General features: G+C 35.2%; 1 protein-coding gene across 2 annotated transcripts in view; it reads left to right on the forward strand.

Moving 5' to 3' along the window:
* The window catches only part of TTC21B (tetratricopeptide repeat domain 21B), a 36,488-nt gene that overhangs the window by 205 nt on the left and 21,037 nt on the right, over nt 1-15,246 (forward strand). For both annotated transcript variants that reach the window (XM_048061337.2, XM_048061338.2), the window contains exons 2-13: nt 121-250; nt 1,237-1,347; nt 2,636-2,802; nt 5,019-5,141; nt 6,330-6,487; nt 7,243-7,327; nt 8,402-8,500; nt 9,110-9,302; nt 11,500-11,597; nt 12,056-12,256; nt 13,612-13,741; nt 14,200-14,357. In XM_048061337.2, the coding sequence (XP_047917294.2) occupies nt 121-250; nt 1,237-1,347; nt 2,636-2,802; nt 5,019-5,141; nt 6,330-6,487; nt 7,243-7,327; nt 8,402-8,500; nt 9,110-9,302; nt 11,500-11,597; nt 12,056-12,256; nt 13,612-13,741; nt 14,200-14,357 (1,653 nt within the window). The remainder of the gene's footprint in view (nt 1-120; nt 251-1,236; nt 1,348-2,635; nt 2,803-5,018; nt 5,142-6,329; nt 6,488-7,242; nt 7,328-8,401; nt 8,501-9,109; nt 9,303-11,499; nt 11,598-12,055; nt 12,257-13,611; nt 13,742-14,199; nt 14,358-15,246) is intronic.

Here is a 15,246-nt window from a genome sequence, read left to right on the forward strand (position 1 = left end):
TGCGCGCTGAGGGCGGGTGGGGGGCCGGGGGCAGCAGGGCGGTCTCGTCGGGCGGTCGCGGACGGGGCCGTCCCAGGGTGAGGCGTTTGTCCGGGTGACTCGCGGCCGTGTGTCCCGCAGGCGCTGCTGAGCTACTACTGCCAGGAGGGTTACTTCCACCACCTGCGGGCTGCCGCGGAGGAGGCGCTGGGGCGGCTGGGCGGCCACCCCGTGTTCCACTTCTACCGGGCCTACGGCGCCCTGCGAACAGGTAACGCGGGGCGCGGGGGGGGGAGCGGTCCTGTGCCTCCTCCGGCCTGCCTCGCACGGCAAGTTTTGCTTTTTCGGCTATTGAATGAAAATAATATAACGTCAGCGAGGTTTGAATGTCCTCTGTGGTGAGGAGATCACCAGCACTTAGTGGTCCATGTACAAGCACTACGTAGTTGCATTCCCCCCACCCCACGTACACACACTTTAAATGATACAGGTTTAGACCACTTAGCGCCAAAGTGAGGAATGGTGATGCTCTCTGGCTCATCTAGTGACTCTGCGGATGTTGGTCAAGTAAACAGTTTTCTTGGAGGGAATCTGGTACCCAACTGTATGCCTGCTGCATTGTATCGCAAAGATAAATTTGCTGGTTCCAGCTCATATCTCTTCCCTTCAATACAACTGTGCCTAACCTTGCTGTATCCGACTGCATCTAGGAAAATGACAGCTAATGCCTGTTGGGAGGATCTTCATAGATATTCAACTGCTTTGAGATGTTTATCTAGGTAAACCAGGTATTTCAGGTATGTCACGTAATACTAGCTAGTGGTCTGAAGTGGAGGAGGGCTGTGGAAAGTGATTAGGAGAGAGGAGACTTTGAGATGCTACATCTTTTAACCTGCTCCCTGATACTTCTTGGTTTACAGTTACGCATTCTTATTTATCAAGACTTTTTTTTTTCTGTAGATGTTTGGAACACTTAAACAAGGCAAGTAAAAAATCCTGGCTATATAAACGAACAGCCCAATGCTCTGTAACAAATAATAATGATGGATTTAATTGTCATGGTAGTTGACAGAACTAGTTCATAACTCCTTTCAAGTTCTCTGCGTTGAAATAATTTCTTTTTGTTTCCTGTGCCTCTTTCAAAGACTTGCATAAACAACTGAAAATGAATGAATGATGAAAAAAATTAAGGAATCGGGAGTCTTTGATGCTGATCTTGAAAGATGTTACAGCCTATTCTGCTCTTCTTTTCACTAGGTGACATCCAAGAGGGTATTCGACAACTGGAGACCATTAAAAACAAACAGGAAGTGTCACTGTGTGCGATGATGGCTCTGATTTATGCCCACAAAATGAGCCCTAATCCAGGTATACTCATTAAGTTGGTAATGATTCATATTTTTTAATGGGTGTGTGTTAAGACTTGAGATCTGTAGATTAATTCTACTGAACTATGAAAGGTATACCCCAGCGTTCCATTTAACTTAGTATCTAGTACTTTGAGTAAAATTTAACAAGATTGTAAACAAAACCACCAAAATACAAAGCTGTGAAAAGTAATGCTGTTTTAAAATAAAACACTAAAAAACTGACTGACTTACTGTGATGAAAAATCTTTTATAAAGAGGAAAAAATTTGAAACAAGCTGCTTCTGATTCTTGTTTGCTGTTGTCTGATATCAGCTCTTTTGAGCAGAGTTGCATATTTAGAAGGAAATTAAATACAAGGTACTACTATTTTTCAAGTTACACTGACCTCACAAATAGAGAAAAGAATTAGATGAACAGTGGTACTTTCTGGTGGATTTGATAAACATTGGTAATTCTGTCTCTCCCCAGTATGAAAACTGGGGTTATTTTGATAAGAATTATATGTTCAAAAGTGTATTTAGTCTGTGAGGTAAATTGAGTTGTCATTAACTTACTGCAGTGATGTCTTCCTGACTGCAGATTTATAACTGGTGTCAACAACTTCATCAATTAATGTGATGTGAAACAGCTCTGACTAATGACTTTTCTCTTATTTCAGTCTCTGGGGAATAATATTGTAGGGTAGTAAATTTATAATTCATTTCAAGACCCTCTGAGAAAAGTCATAGCAGTAAGAGTCAGACGTTTGATTTTAATGGTTCCTAAAAAGAGGACCAGAAAACAATGCGGGCAAAAGAAAATATTTGGCATTAAGTCCCACATGCCAAATTTCTATATGGGATTAACCTGATGAGGGTACAACGATAAAATTTGGAATATAAGAAAATGAGCTTTAGTGTTAAGAAATATAGTACAAATTTTCTGTGGGTCCTGGACCTAAATCCTCTTGTGTTCAGCATTTTAAGACTGAGTTGCAGTTGTTTACTTGGCAGATACTGATACAAATGTGATAGGTTTACGTTCACCTGGCAGAATTTGCAGCCACAAATCTGAAGCCTGACAAATCACTGGCTTCTTGCTCAAATCACAGAATCACAGAATAATAATGTTAATGGAAACCCTCTTCTGTACCCAATTAATAATTTTAACTGGGAGGGAATACCTGTGCGCTTACCAATGTGTGATACAGAAAACAATGTTTGCTTTGGAAGCCGTTGGCTTATGTGCTGCTTTCCTGTAATATTTTGAGACGTTATCAATAACGGATCTAAACAAAACCTTTTCAGATCGTGATGCTATTCTAGAGTTGGATACAAAAATGAAGGAGCAACGTAAAATTGCAGGACAGCAGGCTCTGTATTTTGCTGGCTTATTTTTGTGGCATCTTGGTCGTGAGGACAAAGCCCGTGAATATGTTGATAGAATGATAAAAGTTTCTAATGGTGATAAAGAGGTAACTTTTTCTTTCTATGTAAAATAATAATAGGACTTATGTATACTGCAAAGCTAGGTTTACTACATCAATGCTATTTGGAGGTTTCCTTTAATGAACTTTGTGTTCTAACACTTTTAAATACCCTAATTGCATTTGACAGGGACAAAGTAGAATTTAGAGTGCCTTTTTTTATCTGCGTTCATTGTCAGTTAATAAACGAAAGGCCTGCATTAGCTAATGAAAATAGTACATAGTTATGCTAGGTTTGCTACTTGCTAGAAATTGTCATGGTGCACAGTAGATTTTAAAAGAAAAGATTTTCACTAGGGGGAGACATCTGTCTTGAATCTGCAGATTCAAAAATAACTAGAGGATTGAGGCTTTTCAGTTTCAGCAGTTGTTAAAGGCAAAATTTGCATAGGGTTTTACTGAGTGTAATTTATTTTAAAATTTGTGTAGGTCTTGTATGTAGCAATGTCTTCTGCATTTATGTAGACATTGACATTTGCTATTTTTAAGAATCTTTAATCTTCAAAAGAATTTGTAAAAGTTTAGTGTGTTAATGATTTTTAAAGATATCAGCCTGAATTCAAGGAGAGAGGAAAAAAATTACGTGTTGAATTCAATTAATATTGAAGGCATAATTGTTCTCTTTCCAGCATTGCACTCTTGTAAATGACACTAGTATTTAACACAGTTCTTTTGTGTGGTGCAGTAGATTGCTCAGTTTTTAATCCAGTTTTAGGGGTTTCCGATATATTACATGAATTAAATCTTCAACTATACTAAACATCAATTTCTGAAAATACATTACAGATTTAAGAAACAGCTTAACTTTTGAACTGTCATAGTTTATTAATAAAATTAGTAGTCACTAGTAAAAATTAGCCATTAAAAATGAAGAAGTAGTTAAAAAGATCTTGAAACAGTACATTAATTTCTAAAAGGAATAGGAAAATAGCAATATTTATGACTTTGCTTATTGAAACCATAGTAGTTTTTTGTTTTCTTGTTTTCACCTGTTTTAAGAAACACTGTTTTTGAAACGTTGCATAGTGAGAAATTTCTAGCTGAAATGCAGAATGTCTCAAATAATTGTGGTTTTTGGCGGTGTCTTTTAGAGAGAGACATACACATTTTAAAAAGTGCGTCAAGATTTAAAAGTAAATAAAAACAAATGATATTCCTCTTTCCTATAAGTTATCTAGATCCCCATTTCTAATTTGAGAATATGAAGTTCTCTGCTTTAGATTTTGCTGGGGGAGGCGGTTGGGGGTTTATCCTTAAACTTAGTGATGTATGCTTTACTTAGTATATACTGTTTGTTTTGATAAGGTATTTCATTGTGTTCCTTATTTAAAAAAAAAAAGTAGACCTCCTCTCATTCTTTTACATGCTTGAGGATATGATTTTCAGGCTATTTTTATTGCATAATGAAATTATGACAGTGATTGTTAGCAGTTACAAAATATGGGTCTTCTACTAATTTTGAGTCTTAAATATGAGACGCTTATTTGATTTTATATTAAAAAAGACCTCGTGTTTTATAGTAATTTTTTTTGTTTTCATGGCGAATATAACTTGCTTAAATAATCCATCACTTCATAATAGATTTGACCTATTTAATTAAAGCAATAATTGTCTGGAATATACAGGAGAAATAGAATTTTTAGAAGGTGAAATAGGTCTTTTCACTGAAGAGATTATTACTTTCAGTTAATAAATTGGATGCCTCTTTTTGTTATGGTACTGCAGGGAATATGAAGAAAGGTCAGATCTTTGCCCTTCACGGACAAGCTTTTTTTAATCATGTAGTTGAAGAAACACAAAGTTTCTTCTTTTTTATTACACCATAAGTTTATCAATGTCTGATACAAACATTAAAAAAATTACTGTCTAAATATTTGCAGAAAATATCCATACCATTTATGTGATCATTTCCATGAGGTTTTGTTCTGCCTGTTTAGCTTGTTGGATTATTTCATTTCCATTGTTATTTTTAATCCTTTAAGTAAATTAACTATTTGATCAATTTAATGTTGGAACGAATTATTAATATTTAGGTTGTGTGGTAGACTGGTTATAATTTCAAATACATATTTTAAATAGTTAATTAAAATACATTATCCACTTTTAAGTACTATTTTATTATTAAGTTATTTACATTTATTATTCCATACAGTATTTTTTTTACGTGGTTAGTTAAGAATTATAATTTGTGTTTTTTTTTACAGGGGTTGATTCTGAAAGCATGGCTTGATCTCACATGTGGGAAAGAAACTCATATTAAAAAAGCTGTGAAGTACTTTGATGAAGCCCTTCAGGAAGGGAATGATGTTTTTGCTCTCCTTGGTAAAGTAAGTTTACTTTATAACTTGAACACTTTCAAAATGTGATGCTAGTTATCGTAGTATGTGATATCGTTATTGATTAGAGAGGTTCTGTGAAGAGTTGTCCATAAGAATAGAGCTTATACAAGAAGTAAAATATAGCTGTCAAATTTTTTGTTCAGTTGGCTAGATTTTTTTTGTCCATAACCTTGAGTAGGTTTTAGCAGAAATGAAGTTTCAATCACTTATGTAATTATTTGAGGAATATAAGAGTTATCTCACAAACTAATTACTACAACAGTAAAAATATGCTGACACTTCTATCTTCTGTGGTAAACAATATGTTTTAAATAGTTAATTGCAATGAGTAGCCAGGTTTCATAAGAAGTCATGTTTTCTATGTTGATGAAGACTAGCAAAAGGACATGTCTGGGTTACAGTAATGTTACACTGAGGCCTACTTGCTGTATTGCTTCAGCTTTTCTCTAGTATTAAATAGTGCTGTGGTGGGATATTGCTTCTCTAAGTACAGTTTCTGCCTCTTCAGATGAACTGAAGCTGGTAACTTTGCTTCTGTGCATCTGTATTTCTCTTAAGTATGTTAATATGTTGTGGTTTTTTCTTTGAATAAAATTAATTACCAGATGATGCTTTAGGGTCCGTTAGATGTCAATGTTGTTTTTTTAAAAAAAGGGTTATAGACAAAATGCAATCAATCTGAATATGTATCTGTACATACATTATGTACATGGTAAAATCATAACTTATTCATCTATTTTTATGCAAGAAATTAGGTTTCATACCACAAAAAAGTGTAGAAGTCGGTGACGCTTGTCCACAGTATGGAATTGCTGTGTTTAAAGGTTAAAATGTTTAATCTGTGGGTTATGTTTAATATCTTAAAATGTTGAGGTGGTTTAAACAAAACTAACCAAAAGCTAATAAGACAATGTTACTCTTCAGCTACATCTGTCTCTTTTTTTGATTCTAACCATCCTTAGTTGTAAATACTGTCCTGCAGTTATGTTTGGTATAGAGGTGCTTACCATGTAGAAGGTTTTACACATCATCTTTTGTTTTTTTTTTTTTCAATATTTCTGGTCGATGCTGAAGCAAAATTATTACTGAAAGATAGTTTCTGTATGAAAGAAATACTGAATTTCTTACTTCTGTGAATGTGTAGGCTTTTGATGGGATTTCTTTTCCTTCCATTAGGCACAGTATTTTGAGGTCCGACAGAATTATTCAGGAGCTCTGGAAGTCGTGAACCAGATAATTGCAAGCTTTCCAAACTTCATTCCTGCTTTCATAAAGAAAATGAAGCTACAACTAGCCTTGCAGGACTGGGAACAGACAGTTGAAACTGCACATAGGTTGAATATGAAATAACAATAATTATGTTTTTGCTATGTTTAGGCTGTAAGAATACTGTGAAAAAAGTTATCAATTTAAAAAAAAATTTAGAGCTCAGCCTTCCAATTTTGTGAGGGTACAACATCTGTACATGAATCCATCTTGGAGGAAGAAGGGTTTTTTTGAGATATGTACAGCTTTGCCATTTCATGCCTTCAGTTGAGAGCTATGATTTAAAGTGAATGCGTGATGGAAGTTATAATAGTTGTCCCTGTCAATGTCCTGTAAGGCTGTCTCTCTTGTACCTTGAGTTTTTTATTCTTTGTCTTTTGTTGTGTTTTTCTTTTTGTCAGAGGTATTTTAGAAAAAAGTTACAAGGTGATTTTAGCAAGATGAGTTTTTTGTTTTTGTTCTCTTTTTCTGAAAGCACTTATATCTGAGAAGCTTTCTCAATGCTTTATGTACGTATGCTAACGTTCTACTTGAACCAGCTCAACTTAGGAACCTGAATATGAAATTCAATTGAATTTATTAAATATTGAGACGTTTAAAGCCAAAAGTAGAGGACCCTTCAATCCACAACCCATATTCAAGTTTTATCCTAGAAGGGGAATAACATAAAGCATGATGGTAGTATTTTTAACTTGTTATTTTTAAAAATGTGGTAGGCTACCAAAGCTTTTAAAAAGAAAAGGAAAGAAATAGGGATTACTTTCACTGAAACAGATCATGAATCAAAAATTTTGATTTAAATTCCCTTCTTGTTTTGTTTTAGACTATTGCAGAAAGATGCCCTCAATTTAGAAGCCGTAAGAATGGAGGCCCTGCACTTCCTGTGCAGGGAAGGAAATATACCCCAGGTGAGCCTTTTTAATGGTGGGTTATTGAGCATAATATGGCCTTTCTAGGGGCTAGATCATGATCTTGCATCTGCCCGCTCATATTCCATGTCTAGTCCTTTACCACTTATCTGCAGGAAGATACATATTTTCCTATTCTGACTCTAGTGGCTGCTCTGTGTTTTTGTTGGGATGTTTTCTGGATGTGAAAGGAAGGAAACATACCTTTTTACCTATTTTCAAAGAAAAGGAATCAAGCCAAAGAAGTCTCCTCTAGACAGCTAGTCATGCTGTTTCAAATCATCAGTTGTCTCTTATTGTTTAAATGCTCTTTTTATAGATTCATAAGTTACTGTAAACTTCCTATTCATTGTATTTTTCTAAGAGAAATAAGGAAAATAATGCGGTCTTCTAGTAATAAATTTTTGGAAGGATGTCATAATCTCTTAATGACAGTCTTCAAAGCTAGATTCTTTAATGTGTGTGCGGTTTTTTTCTCTTTAGAGAGAAAAAATCTCTCTTTTAGAGAGATTCTCTTAACTTTTTTCCTTCTCCTCCGAAGATTACTTTCTCCACAGGGATATACGGATGTAGTTTGCATATATGGTGCTTGTACCATTTTTCAGGAAACTCACAAAATTTTGTAGATTGCCATATACCTTATTGTTGTAACCCCAGAAATGGGAAAAGTACTTCAGGTGGCTTGAGGAAATGTGAAATTCAAAGTCTGAGCATCTGCAAGTACTTCAGTTTTGCAGGACCTGAAGAGCACGTGTGTCTGTATTGCACAGAAGCCCTAATAAGATTTACAGGTCAGGGATTCCTCAGACTGTCTTGCTTGATGGGACTATTCCATGAGATCTGATACAGCTCAAGTCATTTTCTTTTTGTAGAGTACATACAGATGATGTTTTATTGTTCCCCTATTTTTCTAGAAATTTAAAAGCAATCTATCTCCTAGCCATGAGAATTTCTGAGTTTAAACTTCACGATACTATTACATAAATATGTAAAATGTTCCTAGTGAAAACTCTTCAGTTGTTCTAATCTGTTCATTCTTTCCACTAGTAATTATATGATTCCTCTTTCTCTAAGGCTTCAGCTAGACTGGGTGACCTAGCTAAAGCACTGGACAAGTTAGAACCACGTAATTCACAGCTCTTCTGTAAAATGGCTTTAGCTTTCAGTAGAACAGTGAGTATGGTTTTTCTTACGCAGCGTATTGATATCCATGGATCCTGGTTTTGTTATTCTTTTCTGGTACAGATGTTAAATGTCTACTAAAAAGTGTTTTGGAGGAAATCAAAATAGGTTAACATTTGTAGCCTTTAACTAAATTTTTAGTCTTGCATTCATTGTGACTTAAAATACTTGAGCCATCTCATTCCTGAGATGTTTTTATTGCTTGCTTTTAAGTGAGAAATGTGTATCTCATGAAAATATACTCAAATGTCTTACAGAATATAGGAAAGGACAACTGTTAAACTTAATCACAGAGCCTTGAAACTGAAGTCTTCTTTAATCTTTATTAGAACACTTTTAAGAAGGCATTCAAAGCAACTATCAGTTCTGTGGAACTTTATTGTATGGTATTATATTTTTACATTTTAATTGAGCACACTTTACTGTTAAAATTTAATGCCATTACATCAGATTTGTCTTACGCGAGATGTTTTTCAGTTGCTGCAGTGATATTCATTGTGTAGACTCTAAAATAAACATTGAAGAGTTAAAATATTTATCTTTTTCTAAGTGTATTTGAAAAATAGAAACTTAAGGCTTAAAGATTACTCTTACCTCTAGTGTGGCCGGAACCAACTTATCCTTCAACATACACAAACCTTAGTTGAAAGAGCATTTGATTTGACATCTGACAATGCAGAATTTGCTACTGAACTTGGCTACCAAATGATTCTACAAGGGAAAGTGAAAGAAGCTTTAAAATGGTACAAGACTGCTATGACCCTTGACGAAACAAGTGTTTCTGCACTCACTGGTAAGGTCTTACACTTGCTTTTATTTTTATCTTTTTTTTGCTGGTTTTAAGACACAGATGATGTTTTTTATCAAAATTTCCTGCTACTGTGAATAAGAACTATTAGAACAGGACCACTGGACAGTACTTCCTGTATTTGTGTTATGCTGTCTTCCTTGTAGTGAGTTTCCCCTCCTTGGATACATCTTTTGGTGCTCTTATTGAAGAGAAACTTTTTTTAAAATTAGAACTCTTTAAAGTAAGAGTAAGTGTAAGGATGGAGATGTAGATGTGTGCATCTTTGGTTTTGTGGATAGGTTTCAATATGAATAAACACTTTTTTTAATTTATGAAAAGATGTTGAAAGTTGCCAGATTACAAGTTCATAATATTTCTTACATAGCTTTGACTTAGTGTATTCTAAGTAAACTACACAAAAGGTCTGCTTTCACTAATTTTGGAGCATTGTATCGGACTTCCTTCTGGAAAAAATACTTTTATCTGTTGTTGTTGGGTTTGGTTTGTTTTTTCCTCTTCCAGGTAATATTTCTAGTTCTTTGACTGTCCTAGTTAGGATCTGACTAGTTGGGGTGTTAGGTTAGTCACCAAAAAAAAATAACAAAAACCTGTTTAATGGCCTTGAAAGAGGCTTTTAAAAATTCATTAGTGTTGAAGACTAACTTTTTAATAGGGCTGTTTTTTCCTTTTCTCCAATTATTGGCCCTTTCATATAGGGGCATTATTATTTTGCACAGTACTTTCTTGGCTTTTTGTCCATATAGCATTTAATATGCAGACATGAGGTAACTATTTTTTTCTTATTGCTTGGCTAGCGTAATTCATATGATATACTCATTCCTCTTATTTTAATCATGTTGCAAATCTGGATACAAATGTAACTTTGCAGAAGCACGAAACTGTAAAATACATAGCACTGAAGCACCTTTGGTAGTTAGTGTCTTACCATAGGGCAGAAATCAGCAACATTGAGCGTTCATATTTTTACTCCCTTGTCTTAGTTGCCTGTCTTATTCACATGTACTGCCTGATCCATGAGGAAAAAACATACTGTGAAATTGTTAGCCATCTAGCCATCCAATGCTGGTCTCCTGTGGGTATGGTTCTCTGTGGCTTAGTATGTGTTAGTGAAATAAACACAAATGAGGGGAGGGAGCAAATCAACGATTATTGCTCAAAACTTGTTAAATTCATCAACCTGAGGTTTAACTGTTAAAAATACTGGTACAGTTATTTCATTATCCTTGAATACTGACAAGTTTTCATACTTGAGTGTGGTAACTCATAGGTTTACCCTGTCATACACCAGTGCTGCTGATTAAACTAGAACCCAATTTTTCAGTTTGACATATTCTGTGTGTTTGAGCATGCCTTGACATGCCTAATGCAAAACAGTCTGTTTTACCTCAGGATCTCCTCAGGACATTTTTTTTTTCCTTTGTCTACTGTGGACAATACCGCCGTTCTTTCTGTGACTCACTCTTGTAAACGGAGCATTACGTTTGCTTCAGACCTCTCCTTACCTGGACTATGTCCAAAACTCACTCATTTTTTCTGTTGACATACATCACCAGCTGAAATTGTATTTTAGTTGCAGTGTTCTGTCATCTGAATATCTGGCTTTTATTTTGCACTCCTGGGAGTAGACATTATAATTTCAATATGTTAGTGAAGTGCCTGCCAACATTTGCTAAAGCTAGAGAGCTTTTAGGTGCTGCAGGAATAAATTCAAGGGCAGTTGATAGAACAAGCTGTCTTCTATGCCCATGGCAGAGACTTAAGTACACACTTCTACTTACTGCAATTCAAACATTTGAAGTTCTTGGGGGGGGGAGGGTTAGGAACTTTTGATCAACTTCATTTTGCTTTTTGAATTTGGAAGCCAAGTTTATGGTACATTCACTTTTGTTAGTCTAGAACAAGGTGAAGACTTATTGTGTTCACCTTTTAATATTAGGGATAAGATATATGCATGTAATTGCCTTATGACATTGCTTATATTAATGTATTAATTATGCATTCTCTATCCCAGGTATTTCTAAGTACATAAAATCTGCGTTAGTATAAGTATTGATCTGTTCTTTTTCTTCTCTTATCACCATTTTATTAAGAGCCTGAAGAGACTTTTTTTTTCTGGAAAATAAACTGCATGTTTGACTAGGAAGATGAACCTGAAAAAAAACCTTTTAATATATTACAGGAATTATCCGTTGTCAGCTAATACAAGGGCAACTAGAAGATGCGGAGCAGCAGTTGGAGTTTCTTAATGAAATTCAGCAGTCCATTGGGAAATCTGGGGTAGGAGACACCCTTGTTCATTAAAATACTTTGTTCACAATCTGAATTCTGGTCCACTACCTACTTCATCTTTGGTATTTCTGTCACTGGAGTAGAGCATGCTTAATGGAGTACCATTAAATCTAAACTTCAGATTTTACTCTCTAAATTGATATGTTGCCTAACTGTGCAACACAAGACTAGTTTATTACTGAGCTTTATCTCTGAAGATAAGTTTGAAATGTCAGGAAGGGGGGATATTAATTCGTAGAATTTTGTGCTCAGAAGAACTTAAACCTTCTTGCACAGTTTTAAAAAATGCAATGATCATTGGTGTCATTTGCAGTGAACATACCAAATGTCTTACAGTATCACTACAAGTGAAAAAGTGTCTAACACTAATGATTATGTAGTATTTTATTCATAACAGACAAATGTATCTGAAATATGGAGAATATTGTTTATATTTTTCCCTGTAGGAGCTATCTTTCTTGCGTGCAGTCCTAGCTATGAAAAAGCATAAGAGACAAGAAGAAGTTATTGCCTTACTGAATGATGTTCTGGATACTCACTTTTCATCGTTGCGTGGTTTGCCCCTTGGTGTGGAGTATTTTGAAAAACTAAACCCTGACTTCTTGCTAGAAATCATTAGGGAATATCTTAATTTTTGCCCGGCTCAGGTAAGCAGCTGTGTATCACATCTGCAAAAAAAAATTTATTCTGTTGTTTCATATCAGGTAATCATATTGCAAAAGCTTAGAAAAATTTCCCCCTTAATATGTGAATTCTTAAGTGGCTGATTTTCTGTGACTGAATTTGCTTGTGCCAGTCTTGGAGCAAAGGCATGTAGAACTTAATAAATTGAATGGTGATCTAACATTTCTAAAGTGGAAGAAGCACATTTGAAGTACCTCTAGAAAGTGTCTTCCTTAAATAGATTATTCCTTAATAAATGGCTGGAGGGAGACTTTATCCTCTTGCTAGTGAATTTCTAGTCAAATTGTTGAACCTTTCTGTGAACGTGACTTCATGCAAAGCTTTAGCGTCTAACCAGCAAACAGTAAGTTTTCCATTATTATGATGTGTCCCGCTGTCTATAATGAGATGGTAACATTTGAGAGTCTAAAACATCAGTAGCAGTAACAACTCCATGTAATTTTGTCTACAGATGGAGATAAATAAGAAGTGCAGTTCTGTGAAGTAATGTCTTATCTGAAGATTTTCCTAGGGTATTTTCCAGAATTACCTTGATAGTACCTGTTGTCCATTAAAAAAAAAAAAAAAAACGGTGGCTCCTGAAGTTTGATTATCCCTTTATTACAAAAAAAAGAGTGTTTGATGGGAGGGAGGCTTCTGTGTTGGTGAAGGAGGATGGTTACTTCCTCAGACCATGTGTCCCAAGAGGATGTTAGTTGTGAACAGAAGGATCTTTAGCTTGCTTTTTGCCTGTTGTACAACATACTTGCTTCAGGCATCTAGCTGAAGCAATAGAGGGAAGCAGTCTTTTTAATAGAGCAACTGAAATGTGGTACATCACTAGCAGTTTATCTGAAAGTAGCTGCTGCGTTCAGTTTGATAGCTATAGGGTTATGTTCTGTGGTATGGAGAAGGTGTAAGAGATGGGACCAGAACCTTTTCCCATCTTTCTGGTCATTCATTCCAGCTTTGGCAATCCTGAAATGTAATTTATATTGCCGTTGTTGGATCAGTCGGCATGGTAATTAAGAGCATGCTGCCAAAAGTTTATGGCATGACTCTTTAGTTATGTCATCTCTGCATTGTTTTATTTTCCTTGGAGTCCATGAGGCTCTTGTGTGTTGTTCTTGATAGCAAGAAGTTATATCTTAACTGTAAAACATCTTTTTATATTTCTTCACCACAACACCTTTCAGTTGTTCAGCTTTACTGTTGTCATTAGAGCTCAAAGTGAAATTCAGACTTAACAAGTTCTGGATTTGAATGTCATTTTAACTGATACATTGTTTGTGGTTGCACTGTTTTTTGCCTGTGTTTTTACTTCTTCTTTTACTCCTAGCCTGTGTGTCATGGGCAGTCTCCTTCATCACTTCTCAAACACTGTGCTTCTGTTCTGGAAACTGTGGTAAAAACTGTGCCAGGTCTTCAACAAGCTATTTTTTTAATTGCAAAGGTGAAATACTTAACAGGTAATACTCATGTGAATGGCTAGCTATTCATCTCTTCAGTTCTTTTTCTAACACAAATTAATTCCATACTGAACAGAGTATTTCTTATCCAGTGTAGAACAGGTCATTACAGCTAAGTGAAGAACACACTTTTACTGCTTTTTTTTTGTGATTTATGTGAATGTGTTTTATTTCTACACATGTGAATGTGACATCTTTTAATCTACTGCTTCCAAAAAGAGATCACTTAAGCAACTTGCAGATGGAACAATAGGGAAAGTCTTAACTTTGACCTGGTTTCATTTCAGTTCAGAGCCACAATCAGAAAAGAAAGTATCAGTACTTCATGCATACATTTATTCATTCAATGACTACAAGTATTAAAAAAAAAAGTTAGTAAATAGTGAATAAAGGTTGTGTATTTAACATCTGTATTTCATATCAGTTATGTTTTAACTTCCCCTTTTTCGACTTCCTAGGGGATATTGAAGCAGCCCATAACAATCTCCATTACTGTCTTGAAAGGAATCCTTCTTATGCAGATGCACACTTACTGATGGCCCAGGTATATTTGGCTCAAAACAATACTAAACTGTGTTCTCAATCCCTGGAACTCTGTCTGAGCTACAATTTTGAGGTAAGTTCGACAAAAGAATGAATCGATTTTATTCAATCATCTAAAGTTTCTTGTATGTTTTTGAATATAATCTTTTAAAATGAGACTTCTGTGACTACACGTTCAGTATTTAAATGTTTATATGAACACAGAATCTGAATATTTATCAAAGAAATGACTAAGGACAAGACTAATCCCTTATTACAACATACTGGAATTGCCTTAGAATACAACAAAAGGATAATTTTCTCTCAAATTCTTATACAAATATTAAAAAGAGATAAAGAGAAGGTTTAATTCCAGACAAACTTTGCAAAAGTCGCAAAAAGCCGACACAGAAGGGCTTGAAGAGTGGTTCAGTGTTTTTGGACTTACTACACTAATGTACAATTGATAATGGAAAGTATGATCAGATGCATGAGGGCCTCAGAATGGGTCTTTAGTTACCTCTTGACAGTTCATGGTGCTTAAAGCACTGTTAAGTGTATAAGCATAGCTATATGCTGTGTTGTCTTCCACTAACATTACATTTTGTCTATCTTTTTTTGTCCATTTGGAAGCAAACTTGGTAAGTTAAGCATTGTAGTAGAATAAATAAATTTCACTGTATTGCAGCAGTCCTCATTGGTTTTATTTTTGGGGGCTAATATGTGATTTTCTGTTTTGCTGACATCAGTGGAATTTTCTGTGATTAACACTGAATTAAGAATACATTAAAAAGCATTCTCTAGGTCTGAGTTATGCTAAGTTTCTTGACAGAACTTAGCTGAAAAGTTAAACATGCTAACGCTTCCTTGCAAGCATGCTCCCATCTTGGTACCTCTTTCCAAAAGATGGAAGAAAGCTGAAGGTTAACTACGTAATTAGGAAAGACTGAAATTAGGAAATTTCCTTTATTGAGATCTCATTT

Source organism: Anser cygnoides, chromosome 6 (genome assembly GCF_040182565.1).
Source record: "Anser cygnoides isolate HZ-2024a breed goose chromosome 6, Taihu_goose_T2T_genome, whole genome shotgun sequence".
NCBI lineage: Eukaryota > Metazoa > Chordata > Aves > Anseriformes > Anatidae > Anser > Anser cygnoides.